The 19,845-nt window shown below is 42.1% G+C and overlaps 2 protein-coding genes across 2 annotated transcripts in view; one reads left to right on the top strand and one right to left on the bottom strand.

Moving 5' to 3' along the window:
- The window catches only part of INPP4A (inositol polyphosphate-4-phosphatase type I A), a 528,838-nt gene that overhangs the window by 53,009 nt on the left and 455,984 nt on the right, over positions 1-19,845 (bottom strand). The window lies entirely within an intron of this gene.
- Positions 1-19,845, top strand: part of VWA3B (von Willebrand factor A domain containing 3B) — a 130,102-nt gene that overhangs the window by 5,791 nt on the left and 104,466 nt on the right. Inside the window, exons 4-11 of the mRNA XM_075263130.1 lie at positions 900-1,150; positions 5,228-5,384; positions 6,640-6,809; positions 10,484-10,581; positions 14,084-14,194; positions 15,071-15,264; positions 17,908-18,062; positions 18,179-18,317. Of these exons, the coding sequence (XP_075119231.1) occupies positions 900-1,150; positions 5,228-5,384; positions 6,640-6,809; positions 10,484-10,581; positions 14,084-14,194; positions 15,071-15,264; positions 17,908-18,062; positions 18,179-18,317 (1,275 nt within the window). The remainder of the gene's footprint in view (positions 1-899; positions 1,151-5,227; positions 5,385-6,639; positions 6,810-10,483; positions 10,582-14,083; positions 14,195-15,070; positions 15,265-17,907; positions 18,063-18,178; positions 18,318-19,845) is intronic.

Below are 19,845 nucleotides of genomic sequence, written 5' to 3'. Positions count from 1 at the left end.
AATGCTCCCCTTAGTCATAGCCTACTATCTTAAATAATCTACCTAGTGCAATATACTGATTTAGATGCTATACAATGAGTATCTGCATGAAGTACAATGAGGCTCCATGTGCTATGCCAGGGTGAGCTGCCTCAGGGAACCATCATGGATTCACCTGGTGGCCACTTTGATCCTTTTTGGGGAATTGTATTTTGGCAGATACATCCACCATACCTGCAGTAAATTCTGTTTTATACAGTCAAAAGCAAGCATAAGCAATAAATAACAGAGTGATCCTCCTGTGTCAATGTCTGCAATTAATGTTAATTGAGATATATGATAGAAGCTGCTTTGGGAACAGCTGGGAATATGATCACTCTGTTCATGGCTATACTATAAGTATTAGTTTAAAACATGTCAATTATTCCATTACTAAATACAGTATATATATCTGGAAATTGCTCATAATTCAGTTCTAAAATATTGGGGTAGAATATTAAGACTGTGCAAACACAGCAGAATGTAGATTTAACTAGATTTCCTGTATAACCGAGACTGAAAAACTGGCATTAGTTATAACATATAAGTTGAGCTGAAGCTTTTCCATCCCAAATGCCCTGCTCTGCTCTGCATACATTCTTGGCAAGCCAAATGTGTATCATATTATAACCCATCGGTGCCATAAAACTGGTGTAGATGGTATAATAAATTCTCTCCATGATGTCTGAATTGGAGCACAATTATAACACTATATTCAATATAAAACTCTGTCCAACTGAATATGCATCTATTTCAATAACACAGAAAAAGTTAAAAAATATTTTAATATAGCAGTAAAGGAATCTAACTATATACATGTGTACTGCATGTGTAAACACACTGTACTCTATGTAACGCCTACCTTAATTTATACCAACTAGTTGACAGCTAAAAAAGAAGAAATTTTACAGAAGATTGAATCCATTAAAAACATTATTGATCTTTACAATCGAAGACTCAACTGGCTGAACAGTTCAAGTCGGTCAATGTTTGGAGTGGTTCAGGAGCAATCGGTAGTTATTATACTAGACCTAAGAGCTGCTACCAAAGAACAACATACCCTGTCCCAGGATGCCATGTGTCTTGTCATTAGAGAACAAATTACACACATTTCTAAGTTCAATCTTATTTGGTAAGTATGTAATTACAATCTACAGTAAGAATCAGCTTTTTTTTTATAGTGTAGATCTGATTTTTGTGTTTCATGCATGACTTAGGGGGCGTTCACACTACCGTCGGTGTCCAACAGCTAGTGTCTGCTGCTAATGTCCGTTCAAAACTTGTGTCCGTGACATTTTGCATTGATTTAAATGGACATCGGGTGCGTTCTTTTACTGTCCGTGAGTATCCTTAACTGTCCGTTCCCAGAGATGTCCGACTTTTCAAGCAGACAGAAAAAACCTACATGTCGGGTTTTTCTGTCCGCTTGAAAAGTCGGACATCTTTGGGAATGGACAGTTAAGGACAGACATGGACTGTAAAAGAACGCACCCAATGTCCATTTAAATCAATGCAACATGTAACGGACACAGCTAGTGTCCGCTGCTAATGTCCACACAAGATTTTGAACGGACATTAGCAGCGGACACTAGCTGTCGGACACTGACGGTAGTGTGAACACCCCCTTAATAAGTAACATTAAAATCGTCTTTTTCCCCTTATTTGAAAACTATAAACTGACCATGTTCACTGCTTCCAAAAATGTAAATGGTTGGCTAACATGTACATCTAGACTATGAAGGAGCAATCACCTTAATGTACATAGATAACATCCACTCTAAGGCTAAGGCCCCATGTAGTGGACTGCAAAGGAAAAGCGATGCGTGAAAAACGCACTTTCTGCTTCAATTATACCTATAGGGAAACTACCAGTGTTTCCATAGTTATACTTGACATGCTGTGAGTTACAAAAATGCAATATTGGGATTAGCCAGAATCCCATCCACTTTGCGTGCAATGTAAAACGCTGCGTTTTCACAAATGCCCTGACCTTGGCCTTAAAGGGGTTGTCCACTTTCAGATCAATATTGACAAACAAATGTACAATAAAAATATATTCAATTTTCCAATATACTTTCTGTATCAATTCCTCATGGTTTTCTAGATTTCGGCTTGCTGTCATTCATTCTGTTACTTCTAGAGGATAGAACTCTGACCATGGTCATGTGATCTATGGTCCATGGTCATGTGATGAGCACACAGGTGCCGCTCGTTATAGTCACAGCACAATAATCAGACATCTGCCTAGTAATCAGCTGTACACCTGTGTACTCATCACATGACCATGGACCGTAAATCACATGACCATGGTCAGAGTTTTATCCTCTAGAACAGGGGTCTCAAACTCGTGGCCCGCGGGCCGCATGCGGCCCGGCAAACAGTTTTGTGCGGCCCGCAGAAGCATCCTACGACGCATAATACAGTTTAGGACAGGTCCTATGTCAGCGGTTCTCAACCTGTGGGTCGCGACCCCGGCGGGGGTCGAACGACCAAAGCACAGGGGTCGCCTAAAGCCATCGGAAAATACATATTTCCGATGGCTTTAGCCGCTGAGAAGCCGCGCTGCCTTTGCAGCAGGGAAGATCCTAGTGGAGTGAAGGACCTGTGATGACGTCGGGACCATGTGATCGGACTCTGGTGTGGGCGGAGCTACTCAGTACAGTGCCGAGTTACACAGGAAGAGAAGGCTGCAGTGAGTGGAGACTGGAAGGTAAGATGGAGGGAGGAGACAGCAAGTGTAAGCAAGGGGTGGGACGTGGATGCAAGCAGTGTTTGAGTATGATAGGAGGGGATGCAGGCTGTGTGTGAGCATGATAGGAGGTTCAGGCTGTGTGTCAGCAAGATGGGGGACATGAATCTGGGGGCAGAGATGGGGGGACATGAATCTTAGGGCAGAGATGGGGGACATGATTCTGGTGGCAGAGATGGGGGGGGACATGAATCTGAGGGCAGAGATGGGGGACATGAATCTGGGGGCAGAGATGGGGGGGACATGAATCTGAGGGCAAAGATGGGGGACATGAATCTGGGGACAGAGATGGGGGGACATGAATCTGGGGGCAGAGATGGGGGACATGATTCTGGGGGCAGAGATGGGGGACATGAATCTGGGGACAGAGATGGGGGGACATGAATCTGGGGGCAGAGATGGGGGACATGATTCTGGGGGCAGAGATGGGGGGACATGAATCTGAGGGCAAAGATGGGGGACATGATTCTGGGGGCAGAGATGGGGGGACATGAATCTGGGGCAGAGATGGGGGGACATGAATCTGGGGGCAGAAATGGAGGGGGGACATGAATCTGGGGCAGAGATGTGGGAACATGAATCGGGCAGAGATGGGGGAACATGAATTTGGGGGCAGAGATGGCGGGACATGAATCTGGTGGCAGAGATGTGGGGACATGAATCTGGGGGCAGAGATGGGGGACATGAATCTGGGGGCAGAGATGGGGGACATGAATCTGTTGGCAGAGATGTGGGGACATGAATCTGGGGGCAGAGATGGGGGACATGAATCTGGGGGCAGAGATGTGGGGACATGAATCTGGGGGCAGAGATGGAGGGACATGAATCTGGGGGAAGAGATGGGGGGACATGAATCTGGGGGCAGAGATGGAGGGACATGAATCTGGGGGCAGAGATGGAGGGACATGAATCTGGGGGCAGAGATGGAGGGACATGAATCTGGGGGCAGAGATGGGGGGACATGAATCTGGGGGCAGATGAAGGGTGTATATGTAACGGGGAAAGATGGAGGGGGGACATATAGTTTACGGGTGACTGTAGGAGGATTATACAGTGTGGGGGCACATGAAAAATGAATGGGCGGAGTCAACATAAAAGTGGGTGGAGCTAAATTTGCCGCGGTGCGGCCCGCCGACTGGCTGGGATCTTACTCTGCGGCCCACATGCTGAGTTGAGTTTGAGACCCCTGCTCTAGAAGTAACAGAATGAATGACAGCAAGCCAAAATCTGGAAAACCGTGAGGAATTGATACAGAAAGTATATTGGAAAATTGTATATCTTTTTATTGTACATTTGTTTGTCAATATTGGTCTGAAAATGGCCAACCCAACAGCTAGCAATCACATAAAAGTACACAAGTAACTCAAGGTACATCTTAAGGTACACAGCTAGTACTAACGTTAAAGAACATAGCAAACATTCATCTGAAAGTACACAGTCAGAAGCGACTTAAAGTACACAGATAGCACTCAGATACATTAAAATACACAGTGGGCACTCACCTTAAAGGGGCGTGTCATTCATAATCATAATTTAAACTGAAATAATGACATAAACATATAAAGAAGTCACACTGTCAGTGGCTTAAATCTGTCTATATAGACTTCACATAGTTGTCTGCTCCGAGTACCCTGAGAATGCTTGTACAAGAAACTGCAAGTCTTTTGGCTAGTTCAACACAAAATACATGTTTAAGATAACATAAGATAATCCTTTAATAGTCCCACATTGGGGAAATTTCAGCATGTTACAGCAGCATAGTAATACAGATACAGGATAATACAGAGTAATATATTACAGATGTAGACACACATAAGCTGAGAAGAGAAGATATACTAGGAGTCCATAGCAGCTAAGGAAAAACGGAAGAGAAAGAGTCTGTCTGGTCAAAAATTTATTAAAAAACTACAGTAATTTGCTTTAAAACCATATATTTTCAGCTAAGATAAAAGTGCCTGTCCGTTCAGTGTATTGCTCAGTGTAATATGTGGAAGCACGAACAGCAGGATTAATATGGATAAGACGCTGCATGATTTTAGCCAGTGCTTGCTAAAGGTCCGTGGTCTCCAACCTGTGACTTTCTGTCTAATGTAAAACTACAACCAATGTTGCAATTTTTGAACACTTCTACACATTCACATTTATTAGTAGAAGTTGCAAAAATTAAAACTGCTTGAGGATTCATTATCATTACAATGGACCTAACAGCCCTTCCTTGTGGGCCCCTGTATATAAATACATACCATGTATACTGTGATATATGTGTGTGTTTGAATTATTTTTGTAAATATTTCTAGACAGGTCTGAGCCTAGAGTATGTCCATTAACCCTAAAAGTATAATCCCCAAGTCTCTGCAACAATAATCCTTAAAGTTTGTGATGAGTTTTTATCTGACCTTGGAATGTTGCATCTGTTTTAATACTCAATAAGGGTTTTCTACTATGATATATTTTGTATAGGGTTTCACAAGAGCCGGTAAAATGGCATCAGAAGGTTATTCGTGTCACTCAGCAGTCCATTGAAGAAGCTGTAGAATGGATTAGGAACCTTCAACACGTTTCAATGGCCAGTGTGAATAGTGCATCTGAAGCTGTGTCAGAAGCCTTGGACGAGCAGGTTGTAAAAGATGCCACATTAGACAAGATATCTTATTTGCAAAAATATAATGGATTATATATTCTGATCATATGATGTGTATGCATTGTTTACCATGTGTCAGGGAATGTCCACAGATTACCAAAAACTGGATTTGATGTAATAAAATGCTGCTTTTTTACTTCTTGTATATTTAAGCGCTTTGCGAACTCATAAAATCTTATATGGACATGATTTTGTCCTAAGAAACTTTAAAGTTGTTTTTCTTGAAATCTACAAATGTAACACATAAGAAAAGTATATTGTTTATCACTGTAATGTGCTCTGTAACACAGTAGTGGCAGGTCAGTATTCTTGGGGGACGTGGTAGACGCCTTTAAATACTTGTAAAAATATACATGTAGTGCTTCATTCTGGCCTCAAACTTTACTGTGCATGGAAAAAGACAAAACAGAACATTTAAACCTTTAAATTTTTGGCTCCATGTAGTATTTCTTATTATCATAAACCTACCTGGCATGTACAGTCTTGCTGTAGACTGTACCGTTGTAGTAGTGTGGATTACAAATATGCGACCCATGTTTTAACCAGTATGTATCCCACCACCCTTTTTCAGGGATAGAATTCTAATACCTATTAACTACAGGGTTGTCCAATAAGGGCTACTAGAGTGTAGGGCTACTCCAAAGATTCTTGAAGGAAAGTAGGTAATTATTTTACTTCTTTTTCTTGCTTATGTAGACACAACAAACTCCACAGTGCTTTACACTCACTTTCCCACATAGGGCTCACAACCTAAATTTCCTATCAGTATGTCTTTGGAGTGTGAAAGGAAACCAGAGCACACGGGGACAACATACAAACTCCATGCAGATGTTGTCCTTGGCAGGATCCAAACCCAGGAGTCCATCTTTGTTAGTTCTGTGCTAATTTCAGTTGAGTTCCTACTGAATTTAGCTCACTATCAGCTTTACCAATATTTGAACCATTGCTTGAGATATCAGTGCTCTTAGTTTCGGCATAATATCTCTCCACTGTCAATCTAGAGTCATTGCTGTGACAAATATCCCCCCTGACAGTACAACAAGACAAACTAGTGACACCAATATTTTCCAGTATCGGGGCGCACATTGGGAAAGATGACAGTGCGCTCAATTCAGCACACTGTTGGCTTTCTAGTAGTATGTAATACCGCACATCTTTCAGGACATGAAAGGTTCTTTTTAAATATGACTTATTTCATATATTTAGAGATGTGTTATATGTTTTACTGCAGGTTGAGGCTATTTACTACTTCTCTGTTGGGGATGCTTCTGCGGCAAAGATACAGAGACTGAAGCAAAGCATAGAGCATAGCCCCTGTCCACTGCATGTTGTGAGCTATAACCCTCACAAAACCGAGACTATAGCAATGCTGAGTGAGTTAAGTCATCAAACATCAGGAAGGTAAGTCATCCTAAACTAAAATATTATGAATATGGAGGATTTTCTAAAATATAGTCAATATTTTTTCTTAACAGTACACACTATTGTCTAAAACAATGTTTCCCAACAAGCGGCTTATAGGGTACATGGCTCCTTATCAGGTTTTCTGCTTTTAATAGCCCAGTTATTAATGCAGCACATTATACAATTCTATCTAAGGCAAGGGGCTTGCACAATAAGGAGCATTTGCTACCCCTCCCCTATCTGTTGAACCTACTACTGATAGAAACTGGTTTCTTTACATGTAATTATAACAGGATTAATTGTAAGATAGCAAACAAATAGCTGAGAAAAGCCCATGCAACCATAATATAGGAGACCCAAGGACCCTGCACTACAAATCCAGGTTGTGATGCAGCTAAAAACATCCCTGACATAGAAAAAGAGAAGAGAAGTCTGAGCACAATAAGGCCTGCTGTCTTGATAATATCCAGTCAGCAGTAATAGGCTGGGAAAGCTCTGTGGAGTCCTCACTCTCCATTTGCATTCACTGTGAACCTGTCTTGCTTTTTTAATGGTGTCTATGGACAGACCTTCCCTAGTAATAGGCAGTGAACAGCAAATTAGCTAGAAGGAAAATACGTAGTGGCAGGAACTTTAGAGTATTACAGTGCATTACATTTTGGTACAGAATCATATACTGTATTAAATGAGACTCAGTTGTTGCCATTTAAGGTGCCTTCAGCCGACAGGTATTTCTCTGAACTAACTACTGAAGAGTAGAGAGCTCATGTGACACAACTGTGGAGAAGGAGCTCACAGTTCAGCCTCCCTAACTATATACTTCTCGTTTCTTAGATTATTTAGTAGAATATACAAAATGATAAGTACACTGCCCCAAAACTGGTAGATATTATACAGATGCCCATATGATGCTGTGCTGGTGCATAATGGGATCGAAAGCAGAACATATAGAAAGACAAATATAAAAAGCCAAAATGGAGTCTGATCAGGAACAGAGGAAAGGCTGGAGTGGACCCCACAAGGAGGCACCAGGGATGGGTGAGTATGGTTTTCATTTATTTTTTTTCACCTTCCCTGGCCTAATTAATAAATAAAATTTTAGGCCAGACAACCCCTTTAACAAGCTATTCATCCATCTCCAGCAGGTGGTAGTTTCTACATCATAATGGGTACAACAATCATGATGATATTGTGGACACTGCCCAAATTACCTATGAGATCACAACAGCGAAAAGAATAAAAACAAAGAATAATGGTGGAATGCCCTCCACATCAATAGCTTTATTAATATGGTTCCATTGAAAATACAGCTCATTCCTTAAAGGGATTCAATCATTAAAAATCAATTTTTTTGTCCCTAACACGTAGGAATAGCCTTAAGAAATGCTATTCTTCTCATACCTTTAGATGTCTTCTCCACACCATCATTTGGTAGAAATCCCTTTCTTCTGTATGCAAATGAGTTCTCTCGTAGCACTGGGGCGGTCTCCAGCACTCAAACAGCACTGGGGGCGTCCCCAATGCTGTGAGAGAACTCTCCAGCGCCGCCTCTATTTGGAATGGCCTCTCCCTGCGTCTTCTTCCCGACGGCAGAGCCGACTGCGCATGCCTAGAAGTTTGAAGCCAGACGAAGATAGAGGTGGCGCTGGAGAGTTCTCTCGCAGCATTGGGAACTGCCCCCAGTGCTGCGAGAGAACTCATTTGCATACAGAGGAAAACCAGGATTTCTACCGAACGGCAGCGTGGAAAAGACATCTAAAGGTAGGAGAAGAATAGACTTTCTTAAGGCTATTCCTACGTGTTAGGGAGAAAAAATTGCTTTTTAATACCGTATTTTCCGGACTATAAGCCGCACATAAAAACCTACGATTTCCTCAGAAATCGTAAGTGCGGCTTATAGTCCGGTGCGGCTTATATATGGATGGAAGCGGCGGCAAAGACTGCGTGCCGCTTCCATACATACATAAAAGGCACCGTAAGGGTGCATTCACACTACCGAACGCCGGCGTGTATCACAGCCGTACACGCCAGCGTTACAGCAGGGCTGCCGGACACTTCCTATTCATTTCTATGGGAGCAGGCATGCGAGCGCTCCCCATAGAAATGAATGGACAGACACTTCCCATTCATTTCTATGGGAGCCGGCATGCGAGTGCTCCCTATAGAAATGAATGGAAAAAAGCAGTCCATTCATTTCTATGGGGAGTGCTCGCATGTCGGCTCCCATAGAAATGAATAGGAAGTGTCCGGCAGCCCTGCTGTCACGCCGGCCTGAAACAGAACGTGAAACTTACCCAGCGGTGCAGGGCGGGCGGGCGGGCATTCAGGCCTCCTCTGCCTCCGATGTTCCGTCCTTCTCCTCCGGCGCTCGCTGATAATGGCCGGGGCGCATGCGCAATATCATAATGCTTCTACTGCGCATGTGCCCTGGCCATTATCAGCTTGCGAGCGCCGGAGGAGGACGGAACATCGGAGGAAGAGGAGGCCTGAATGCCCGCCCACCCTACACCACTCGGTAAGTTTGACATTCTGTTTCAGGCTTTTATTTTAAAACGGGGGGGGGGGGGGGGGGGGGGTAGTTTAACCTAACGTTTACGGTTGGGCTCTATCAGCATGATTTTGCTGATAGAGCCCCTCCTCGCCTGCCGAGCGCTTCCAATAGAAGCGGCTGGCACGCGGGGGGTTAAGCGGCCGCTGGCAAAGTCTGCCTGCCGCCGCTTTCAATAAGATATAATGCGCACCGGACTGCGACTTATAGTCCGGTGCGCCTTATATATGAACCGAGACGGACTATAAGGCGCTCATGGGCAATGCGGCTTATAGTCCAGTGCGCCTTATAGTCCGTAAAATACGGTAATTGAATCTCTTTAAAAGAGCCTTCATAAAGGTACATCAATGAAACAATACTAACAATAATAATAATACTACTAATAAAGCCCTGAGTCTTGTTATGCAAGGGTTAATAATGAAAAATAAAAGCATAGTCATTGTGACCCAGACCCTTTTCATGGCTTGTCACTGTCACACCGGGACATTTAGTCTTAAGTATTACATAACTTTGCAGTCAATTTGATTTCTCTTTCTTCAGAGGAAAAACAAACATGGCAGCAGCTATAGTTAAAGCGCAACAAGACAATTGTTTTCATAAATCCATAGTGCTTGTGAAGATAACAAACTTTGTAACATACTTTATAAAAAAAAAAAAAAAAAGGTCCTTCCTTACTGACTTATTTGTCTCTGTCATTGATTAAATCTGGACAATAGTCTATGGAGAGGGAGGCAGAGGAGAGCTCTTCAAAGCATAGACATCTTTACTGTATTTCTTTTACCATCCAGCCTTCTTCTGACATACTCATGTAATTCTGTAGACATCTCTATTTCTTTGTCTCTCACCTCCTCCTCCTCCCTCTCCCCTCTCCATAGACTTAATTGTAAACAGAAGTAATAGTATTTTTCATAGTTTGTTCCCTTTACATGCGCTATGGATATATGAAAAATAAATAAAATGTTACTTGTGCTTTAACAAAAAGCTCTATCCTTTAAGTATGTGCATTGTTTAAGTTTTTTCCCCAAGAAGTCTATGTATCTGTTCTCTGTCTCATTTTATCATTATTCATTATAAGTGTACAAAGTGAATACTTTCAGGACAAGTATTTTATTATTTCGAACAGGTTCCATGTGTACATGGGAAAAGATAAAGAGGGAAACATAAAGGCAAATCAGTCCAATGGATATCCAGATATGCTAGAAGGATCGAAAGATCTCCCAGGTAAAGTGTTCATTGGTTGTACATAAATGCAGCCCTCCTAGGAGGGGACTTATAAATATAGAAAAGAAAACAATGGAATCTAAGACAATATATGGCCCTTGTACATAAAACTGTTGTAAGGGTGGTTTCATATACTGTGTTATTCAGAGAAATGCAGATGTCTTTCTAGCCATACGTAGATATAAATATAAATGAAGAACTTATACTTCCTCCTGCTGAATACACTTCTAACTTTGGCTCAGAAAAGCATAAAAAAGTGGTGCTTGAAAGAAATCTTAGTGTGGAACTAACCTACAGAAAAGTGTTATGGCCAATTATAGTGTTCAGTCAGTTCTCTTAGGCTAGGATCACACGGCTGTCATTGTCCATAACAGCATCACAGCAACGACTGAATTTAGACAGAATGACTGATGCAGACGGAGTAGCCGCCATTTATATCAGTCTTCATTCACTGTAATGTAAATAAAGTAAAAACGTAAGCTTTCATCCGTCTTGTACTGCAGGTACATCATCCTCTCCCTTTAGAAAGGTAAACAAAGCAGACAGAAGAAAGCTTACTTAAAGTGGATGGAGTCTGATCGGCGTTTCAGTTCATTGCTCTGATCCTATAACACATAAGAACACAGGACTTCACAGGGGTGTGAACGTACCCTTAGGCCTCAGGTACACAAGCAAGTGTGCAAAACTAAGGGGAGGAAAATTTTATAGTAGAATTCACTTAGATGACACTCTGATGATATCCAATTATCAGCAGAGTGCTTTTGGTCCCCCATTGACTTCATTTGAGGTTCCATTCCAATGTCACAGAGCAGGATATGAACTGCTTTATAATCATTGTAACGGAGCATTGGATCCACCCCATCGGAAGAGCATGTTAAATTTTTTAAATTGCACATTGTATTCGGCTGTTAATCGTCAGCTATTACCTAGTGGTGGGTCCACCTTCAGGAAGCCAGGAATTGCAGTTATCATTGCATATTTTGCAACTATTGGCTTATTATCTTGAAATATTTCTTTCCTGATGTACCTTACTTTGGGGAAACACATTGAGAGGGTATATGGAGGGAGCATTATACGAGCTGTCTCTATGTGGTTAGCCCATAGCTCTGTTTACCACACTATATGGCACTATATAGTGTTACTCTGAACCACCTGAGTTGCGCTTGTCATATATCTAAAGAGAAGGGATTTTGATTAGCTCAGCATTATTTCTCTATTGCAGAACAGCACACTGTGGCTTTTCTCCCTCGTTCCCCTATAACTATACGAAGGGAGCGATGCTGTCATCAGCCTGATATATGTTTATCTTCCCTTGTTTGAATGAATGTAGTCTTGCATTTATGTAGCTGCGGCAGTGTTTCTATCAACTGCGCAGCTACTTATTGCGGCGTTAGATCAAGAGGGTTCTATCTCCACTTTTTGTCAAAAACGAGTTAATAGTGGCACACGGTTCTTTCTACATCAATCTACAGTATCTGTGATATTCACTGAGAAAACATGAATGCAAAATGGTTTCATCTCCAAATTTCTTATCTATTCAGAGTAAAAAGGTTCTATCTCCTTCCGCCAATAAAGCAGCTGTCTGAATCGGCGTGGGCATGCGCAGATTCAGACATCTGCTTTGGCGGAAGGATTCTGATGAAGAGGCCAACATGGCGTTTTGCAGGCGAACACGTGATGCTGCTGAAATAATTGAGTATTTGGAAGAATTCTCTGATCTTAGTGGCACATCTGGGTCTGACATTGCCCTTAGATGAAGACACTGAGAGCTGTTCTTTGTCAGAGGAATTCTCCTCCAATGTTACAGTTGTGATCCAACCACCGGGTGCCAACTCTCATAAGAGATTGTAGGCCTCGTTCACATTTGCGTTCGGTATTCCGTTCGGGGAGTTTTTTATGTAGATTTTTTTTGTGCACTTTGTATTGATTTTATAGACAAAACACTTCAGAGCTAAAGTACTGTGCACAAAAGTGCAGTCAGGCCAAAACAATAGCCTAAGAACACTAGTTAGTAGATTAGACAAACCATTTAGAGAGCACCCTGATCACAAACCTGGGAACTACTGATGACAGGCAGTTAATGCTGCAGTTACAGGTTAAAAGTAGGGCTAAACTCAATAATACTAAGCAAATACATTAAAACAAGAAAAAGGTAGAACAAAGACATAACTAGGGGTCAAAAGTAGGACATATAGTGACCCACAGGATCATCATACGGAGCATGAGATGGTAGTCAGAGGCAGAACAGGTCAAAGAGCAAGTACAAAAGTATGAAATAAACATGGTTGCAGACAGGAAAAAGAAGGAGACTGAGCATACCAGCATCCATCATGTATGAAGCTCAAACAATTAATGCAAAATAATGGAATATATTGTGTCACTACTTGTATGGATCTTTAATAAAGCTATACACTCTATACTTCCAATTCTATCACTACAGCTGTCTGCCATAGGTTCTTAATCAGAGTTAGGACCCAGGCATATTCTAAATTCATATTAGGCCCCATTCACATCTGTGTTCGGATTTCCATTTGAGGAGTTTACCTGGGAAACCCGCGCACATCATAGAATATAATGGGGTGCGTGTGGTTTCCACACTAATCAGGCGGAGAGAAACGTACTGCTTGCAGGACTTCTCAATCCACATGTTTCATGCGGAAACCAAGCAGAAACCACATGGACCCCATTATAGTCTATGGGGTCTGTGGGTTTCCCAGGTAACTGCTTTTTAAGGGTCCATTCACACAGAGGAAAATGGCGCTGAATTTTCCGCGCTGAAAAAAAGCGATTCATTTTTTCCGCGCGTTCTTTGGTGCGATGCGTTTTTTGACAAAACGCCTTACGTGTTTTTCAGCACAGAAAATTCAGAGCCAAATTCAGCGCCATCTTCTTGTGAATGGACCCTTATTAGAGATGAGCGAGTACTGTTCGGATCAGCCGATCCGAACAGTGCGCTCCATAGAAATGAATGGATGCACCTGGTACTTCCACTTTGACGGCGGCCGGCCGCTTAACCCCCTGCGTGCCGGCTACGTCCATTCATTTCTATGCGAGCGTGCTGTTCGGATCGGCTGATCCGAACAGTACTCGCTCATCTTTAACCCTTATGCGTATAGGTTTCCGTTTGGGGGTCCCCAAGCGGACTTCCTGAATGGAAACCCGAATTCAGAAGGGAATAGGGCCTGACACTGCAATTTAATAAAGCCATTATGGTGGTTAAAGCATGTAATGTTTAAAAAGTCCTTAACCAAACACTATACACCTTCAATAACACAAGTTCTCCCATAGAAGTACTGTGTTTAAAGGATCATCCTTCCCAGAAACAAGATCTCACTCAGAACTACAAAGCCACTATATAATGCTCCATACAGTTCCATTTTCACACTCTATATTGACCCAAGTGTGTGTGTTTGTTGTGAACAAACAGCAAATATAGCAAAGCTGGTTGTACTGATTTGCATCTATTATACTGTATATAAATTATCAAATAAATTCATTCTAGAGCTTGACCTTAGAAAGGATGAGCTTTTGATCTGGAATGAGCTGAGTGAAGCTCAGGAGAATCTTAAGCAACTGCAAGACATATTGAAGACTTTCTATCACTCAGAAGACGGTAGGTGCAATTTTTACATTGACTTGGTTTGAGGGAGTTCTTATTTAAATCATTCAGCTGGTAAAGTGGAGCTCTGGATTGAGGATGCTTTAAAGTGAATACTAGGTATCTAATAAGAATTCCTTACAAAACATTTTGACTAGAGATGAGCGAACACTAAAATGTCCGAGGTTCGAAATCCGATTCGAACAGCCGCACACTGTTCGGCTGTTCGAACGGATTTCGAACCCCATTATAGTCTATGGGGGGAAATGCTCGTTTCAGGGGTACGCAAAATTCGATAACATTATACTTACCAAGTCCACGAGTAACGGTCGGGCTGGATTCCCCTTGAAGTCTTCTCCCGGTGCAGCGCCACCGCGGCGTTTTCCGGCTGGAATTCACTCTGCCTAGGCATCGGGGCCTAGGCAGAGCCAACTGTGCATGCGCGGACGGCTCTGCCCGGCCCGACGCCTGAGCAGAGCCGACTGCGCATGCGAGGGCATGCCCGCGCATGCGCAGTTGGCTCTGCCTAGGCCGGATGCCTAGGCAGAGTGAATTCCAGCCGGAAGACGCCGCGGGGACACTGCATGGAGAAGACTTCTAAAGGTAAGAGAAGAACCAGCGTTGATTGGCAGAATGTATAGCATTCTGTACGATCGAGTACGAGTATTTCGAATACCGTAGTATTCGATCGAACACCTACTCGATTGATCACTACTCGCTCATCTCTAATTTTGACCTTTCAAATGTCATGAACTAGTAACCAGGAATAAACTGCACGGCTGTGGGGAATTCTTATGACTTGTTTTAAGCTCTTACTACATTGTTATGTAGTATACTGTATATGCAAAAGTGAGTCCATGTACTAAGTGTCTTGGGTCTATAACTTTATAGAAAAGAAGAGCAGCATTATGGTAGAGGAAACTTCGGAAGACTGTGTTAGCTCAAAGGAATGGCTGAAGAAATTTGGCCTCAAAGCAGAGAAATTGCTGTTTTATGATGCTCTTTCTGACTGTGCCTTTCGCCATAGTGATGGAGTAGTTGATATAAAAACCAAGCCAGAGAATGAGTCTGTACAGACAGATGCAGTAAGTACAATTAGATAAGTTATTATACTTTATACTTTTTACATGGTATACTAACAGTGGGCTAGATTCATGGGAAACTTTATTGGCCAAAAAAAGTTACAATTCAGACTAAGCAAAGTAAAAAAAAACAAATGGCGGTTTTTTGCTCACTGCTTGTCTCAAAGTGGGCAGGGATAAGGTGTGCACCTTGCTATTGACAGCTCCATATTCATTATCATTTATTCACTTTTGTGTCATAAATTACAAAAATTTAAGACAGCTATGATCTGTCACAGATTGCTGCTGAGGATGCTTCTAGTTTGTGACAAGGCCTGTGCCGCAAATATTCTGCCATCGCATGGATCATCATGAATGGTGTATAATACCTAAGTCTTGATGAATCCAAACAAGTGAGTTTTGGTGTAGGAGAAAACATATAACATACATACCTTATGTAAATATTATCCTGGTCACATTAAAAGTTATTTCCCTAGTACTGCTGCCCTATTGTTAGAGTATACTGTGAATTACAGTTGCACAATCCCATGTAATTTCTCTTTCACTTCTTTTAAAGGACAAATGTTTCAATACCACGAATTATTGTTTCGACACCTTGGCTCTTTCCCCTCACCTTGCTGCCAAGACTCCTTACAGCAGAGTAAGGACTCCTACTGAGCAGAGCCCTCACTCTTCAGTGCAGGAGAATACTGTGTGTGAGGGAATCTTAGCCATTAATTGTGAATCCCTCATGTATTTAACTTTTATTCTACCTTTTAGTGTTACCTCTCAAACCCACGACCTTCACCTATACTTGACATTGGTATCAAAGTCAAAATTCTGGTATTGTAAATATGAGATACCTACCCAAACCACACTTTGTTCATTAAAAGGGGTTATCCAGCTTTTAAAAATTGATGGCTTATCCTAGAAACAGGCATTTACTTTCAGATCGACTGTCAGGACCTCTACAGATCAGTTGTTTCCTGGAAACTGTAGTTCCCAGCATTCAGGGTCGGATTGGGGTGTCTAGGGCCCACCAGTGGAATTGTTTTTAGGGGCCCACTGCCAGGACCCCTGTAGACGAGCTGTACCAAGACAGGGCGGCTAAAGGTAATAACATATCAGGAGCCATGCTGCTCACCTGCCATACGATGTGCACCACTGCACTACATCTAAACCCAGTGTTACATCCTGTATGGCAAGAGAGCAGCGTGGCTCCTAGAATTGTCACCATTACCTGTACCCACACTGTAATGGAAAAACTCATCTGCAGAGGTCCTGGCTGTCAGATTCCCACAGATGTAATATTAATGGCCTATCTTAAGGACAGGCCAAAAATATTAGAAATATGGATAAATCCTTTAAAGATGTTGTCCAGGAATTGGAGCAACCCATGTGGCGGGCTGGAGGATTAAAATAAAAAAGCATACTCTTGTGTCTTCGATACCCCGTTGTCCTCTGCTAATGTCCATTCAGTCTTGTGCTGGCACCTTCTTGCTGGAAGTCCTGCACCTCATGTGACCTCTAAGACGAATTGGGTACAGGATTTCCAGAAATGAGGTGTCGCCATGAGATTGAACAGACAGAGGCAGAGGACACAAGGTGCTGTGGACAGGTGAGTTTTTTTTTGTTTTGGTGGGGTGGTGGAGGGTTTAAATGTTTACACCTCCGTGGCGGCCACAGCGTCCAGCACTGTTTTCAATGAGAAGAGGAAGAATGAGCTGTTTGAGTGAACCGTGGTACCTGTGTAAGCGCCGTGACCCCGTCTCTGTTTACATATTGTCATACATGTCATAGCGGCCATGTCATGTAACTACAGGCTCGTCCTATACATGTCTATGGGACAAAACTGTAAATACATCACACAGTCACTATAAACAGACAACATGTGATATAAACAGGCACCATAGCCTCTTCATACAACTGATCAGTGGGTCACTTATCTCTTATTGATTTAGTCTGAGGATAAATCAATATAAATGAGCTGGAAAACTTCTTAAGCCTAAAGCCCCACATGGCCTCCTGCAGCAAAAAAAAACTCTGCGGGAAAAAAACGCCAATTGCCGTGCTACCACCACTGAAGTTATCATAAACAGCACTAATAAATGTACGAATAAGTGAGCAGCACAGCGCAAGACATGTAAACAATTCCAAGAGCTGATCGCTCCAGGAAAAAAGCAGATCTGCCGGGAGACTCGACAGTTGGATTCCTGACAATCTACAATTGATGCTGTATCTTAAGAATAAGCCATCAATTTTTAAAAGCTGGATAACCCCTTTAAGAATAGTGGAATTTGTACAGTGAACTTTGGTTATTCTCTATATACTTGCCCCCTAAGATTCTGTTACTATTTTGCTTTTTGTGTTGCTTCCACCATTCTGAATATCCCCCTTCACATTTTTGTGCCACTTTTCTTCACTTATGTCAGAGGGGAAAACTGCATGTAAAAACTTTAATAGTAATTTTCTATGAAAAGAAGAGTTCTTAGAAGACAATTATGGCAAAAAAAAAAAAGTTGAAAAATGTTGCAAATATGTACTTGCATTTTTGTGCCACTCCTAGTTTACTGCTAAGTATGAGTACTCTTGGCTTCTGTATCTGTATCACAATGTTTAACTTTATGAATTATTAAACAGATTTCATGTGTACCCTGTAATTTACAGGAAAACAATAAGAAATTAATAAATGCCAAGTATTGTGACCGATTTGTCCATATGCTGTGGGAAGATGGTTGTGTGGTACATGTGCATATCAGTAAAGAGAAATGTCGGTGGTACGAAGAGAAAATGAAGACTGTACTAGACAAAATACATAGAAGGTGATATGAAGTTAGAGTAGTTTATGTGTTTTGTAACTAATTTGATCATAAATGATTTATAATCCCCAGCGTTTACTTGCTGTTTTATGAACATATGTTGTATATCACATTTTTAGAATCAAATGGCTTCAGAATGGAAGCAGGGAACTGTTTGGTACTATCCTTGAAGACCAAGTGTATATTCTCATTGATACCTCACTTTCCATGAAGGACAAGCTGTTTTTAGTAAAAGAGAAAATATTGCAGCTTTTACAGGTAAATTATTATTTTGCATTTTCAGTAAATTTTTTCTACAAGAAAATTAGCCTTTGGCCTGCAGAACCAGGTGCTGTGTTGGACATAAAAGTTTTAGCATTTCACAGGATAAATCTAAGATACTATTGAATCTATGGTAACAAAAGGGATATGCAAGAACAAATTGATTCTTTTATAAAAACTGTCTAGCTGATGTTCTGTCTAGACCAGTAGTGATCTAGTGTTACTCAACTTTTCAAGCCAACTACCCCCTTGTGAAAAAATTTCCAACCAAGTTCCCCCTCCATGGACACTGTGATGTCCATCATGTGACAGATCCTGCTCCTGGCATGCATAACACGCCAAGGAAATATGGCAGATACACACTAAAAGTTCTGAGAGTCTTTTAGCTTCCAACCACCTTTATTTTCATTAGCTCATAGGTCAGAATCTCTGTATTCAGCGCAGACTACCTACTACTGTAGAGATCCACTGCCCCAACACTAACCCAACACCTTCAGACATCTGCCCGTGCTTCAAGTCTACTGTTGCTCAGTGTATGAAGATGGTGGGTGGCTTGAGTGGCACTAGCCTCCCAGGAGCTTTGGAACCTGAGCACTTGCTAAATCTAATATTTCCATATATATTTTGTATTAACATTAGCATAAATACTGTTTGTCAAAACTTTCTGTGGAGTGACGAATCACACTTCTCTATCTGACAGTTTGGTGAATGCCAGGAGAACATTACCTGTCTGACTGCACTGTGGCATTGGTAAAGATTGGTGCAGGAGGGATAATGCTATTAGTTGGGGTCCCAGGAGGACCAAATGGAGTTGAAAGTGTCCAACAAATCATTAAGACTAGCCGTCAAAAATTCAAGGCTCCTTACATCCTTAATGCGGGCCAAGAGTTCTGTTCCAGAGGGCGGATTAGAACTCTTCCAATGCTTGGCTATAAGGGTCTTAGCGGCCGTGCAAAGGTGAAGAAACATTCTGGAAGTCTTGCTACCGAGATGCCTAGGTGGGAGGTTTAGGATATAGATAAGGGGATCTAAGGGAACTCCTTGTAAGAAAAGAGAGTCCGTTAATGCTCTAACCTCTAACCTAGTATGAGGGGGCAGGTCCAAAAAATGTGATACAAGGTACCCACAGCATTGTTACAGCGCCAGCACCTCATGGGGAGAGCAGGGTTCAAAGCATGGAGGAGGGCTGGTGTGTGGTACCAATGCATCAAGAGTTTAAATTGCGTTTCCCTGAAAGTGATGCACTGGTAAGATTTCTGAGCTCGCGACCAAATAATCTGCCACTGTCCCTGATAAATAGGAATAGCCAGGGCCTCCTCCCATTTGGACATATAGCAATGTCGAATAGGGGAGCCAAGCGCCGGACAAGAAAGGAGCCGGTAAACTGAGGAGATAAAGCCCTTGGTGGAGGAGCCAGCACGACAGTTCCTCTCAAAGGCCGTGGGAAGGGAAACCCTGGAAGATCCATGGAGAGATCAGACAAAGTGAGCGACCTGAGAATAGTGAAATCATTCGGTCTGGGGAA

This window comes from Leptodactylus fuscus, chromosome 2 (genome assembly GCF_031893055.1).
Source record: "Leptodactylus fuscus isolate aLepFus1 chromosome 2, aLepFus1.hap2, whole genome shotgun sequence".
NCBI lineage: Eukaryota > Metazoa > Chordata > Amphibia > Anura > Leptodactylidae > Leptodactylus > Leptodactylus fuscus.
This window is presented reverse-complemented; position numbering and strand designations above follow the sequence as displayed.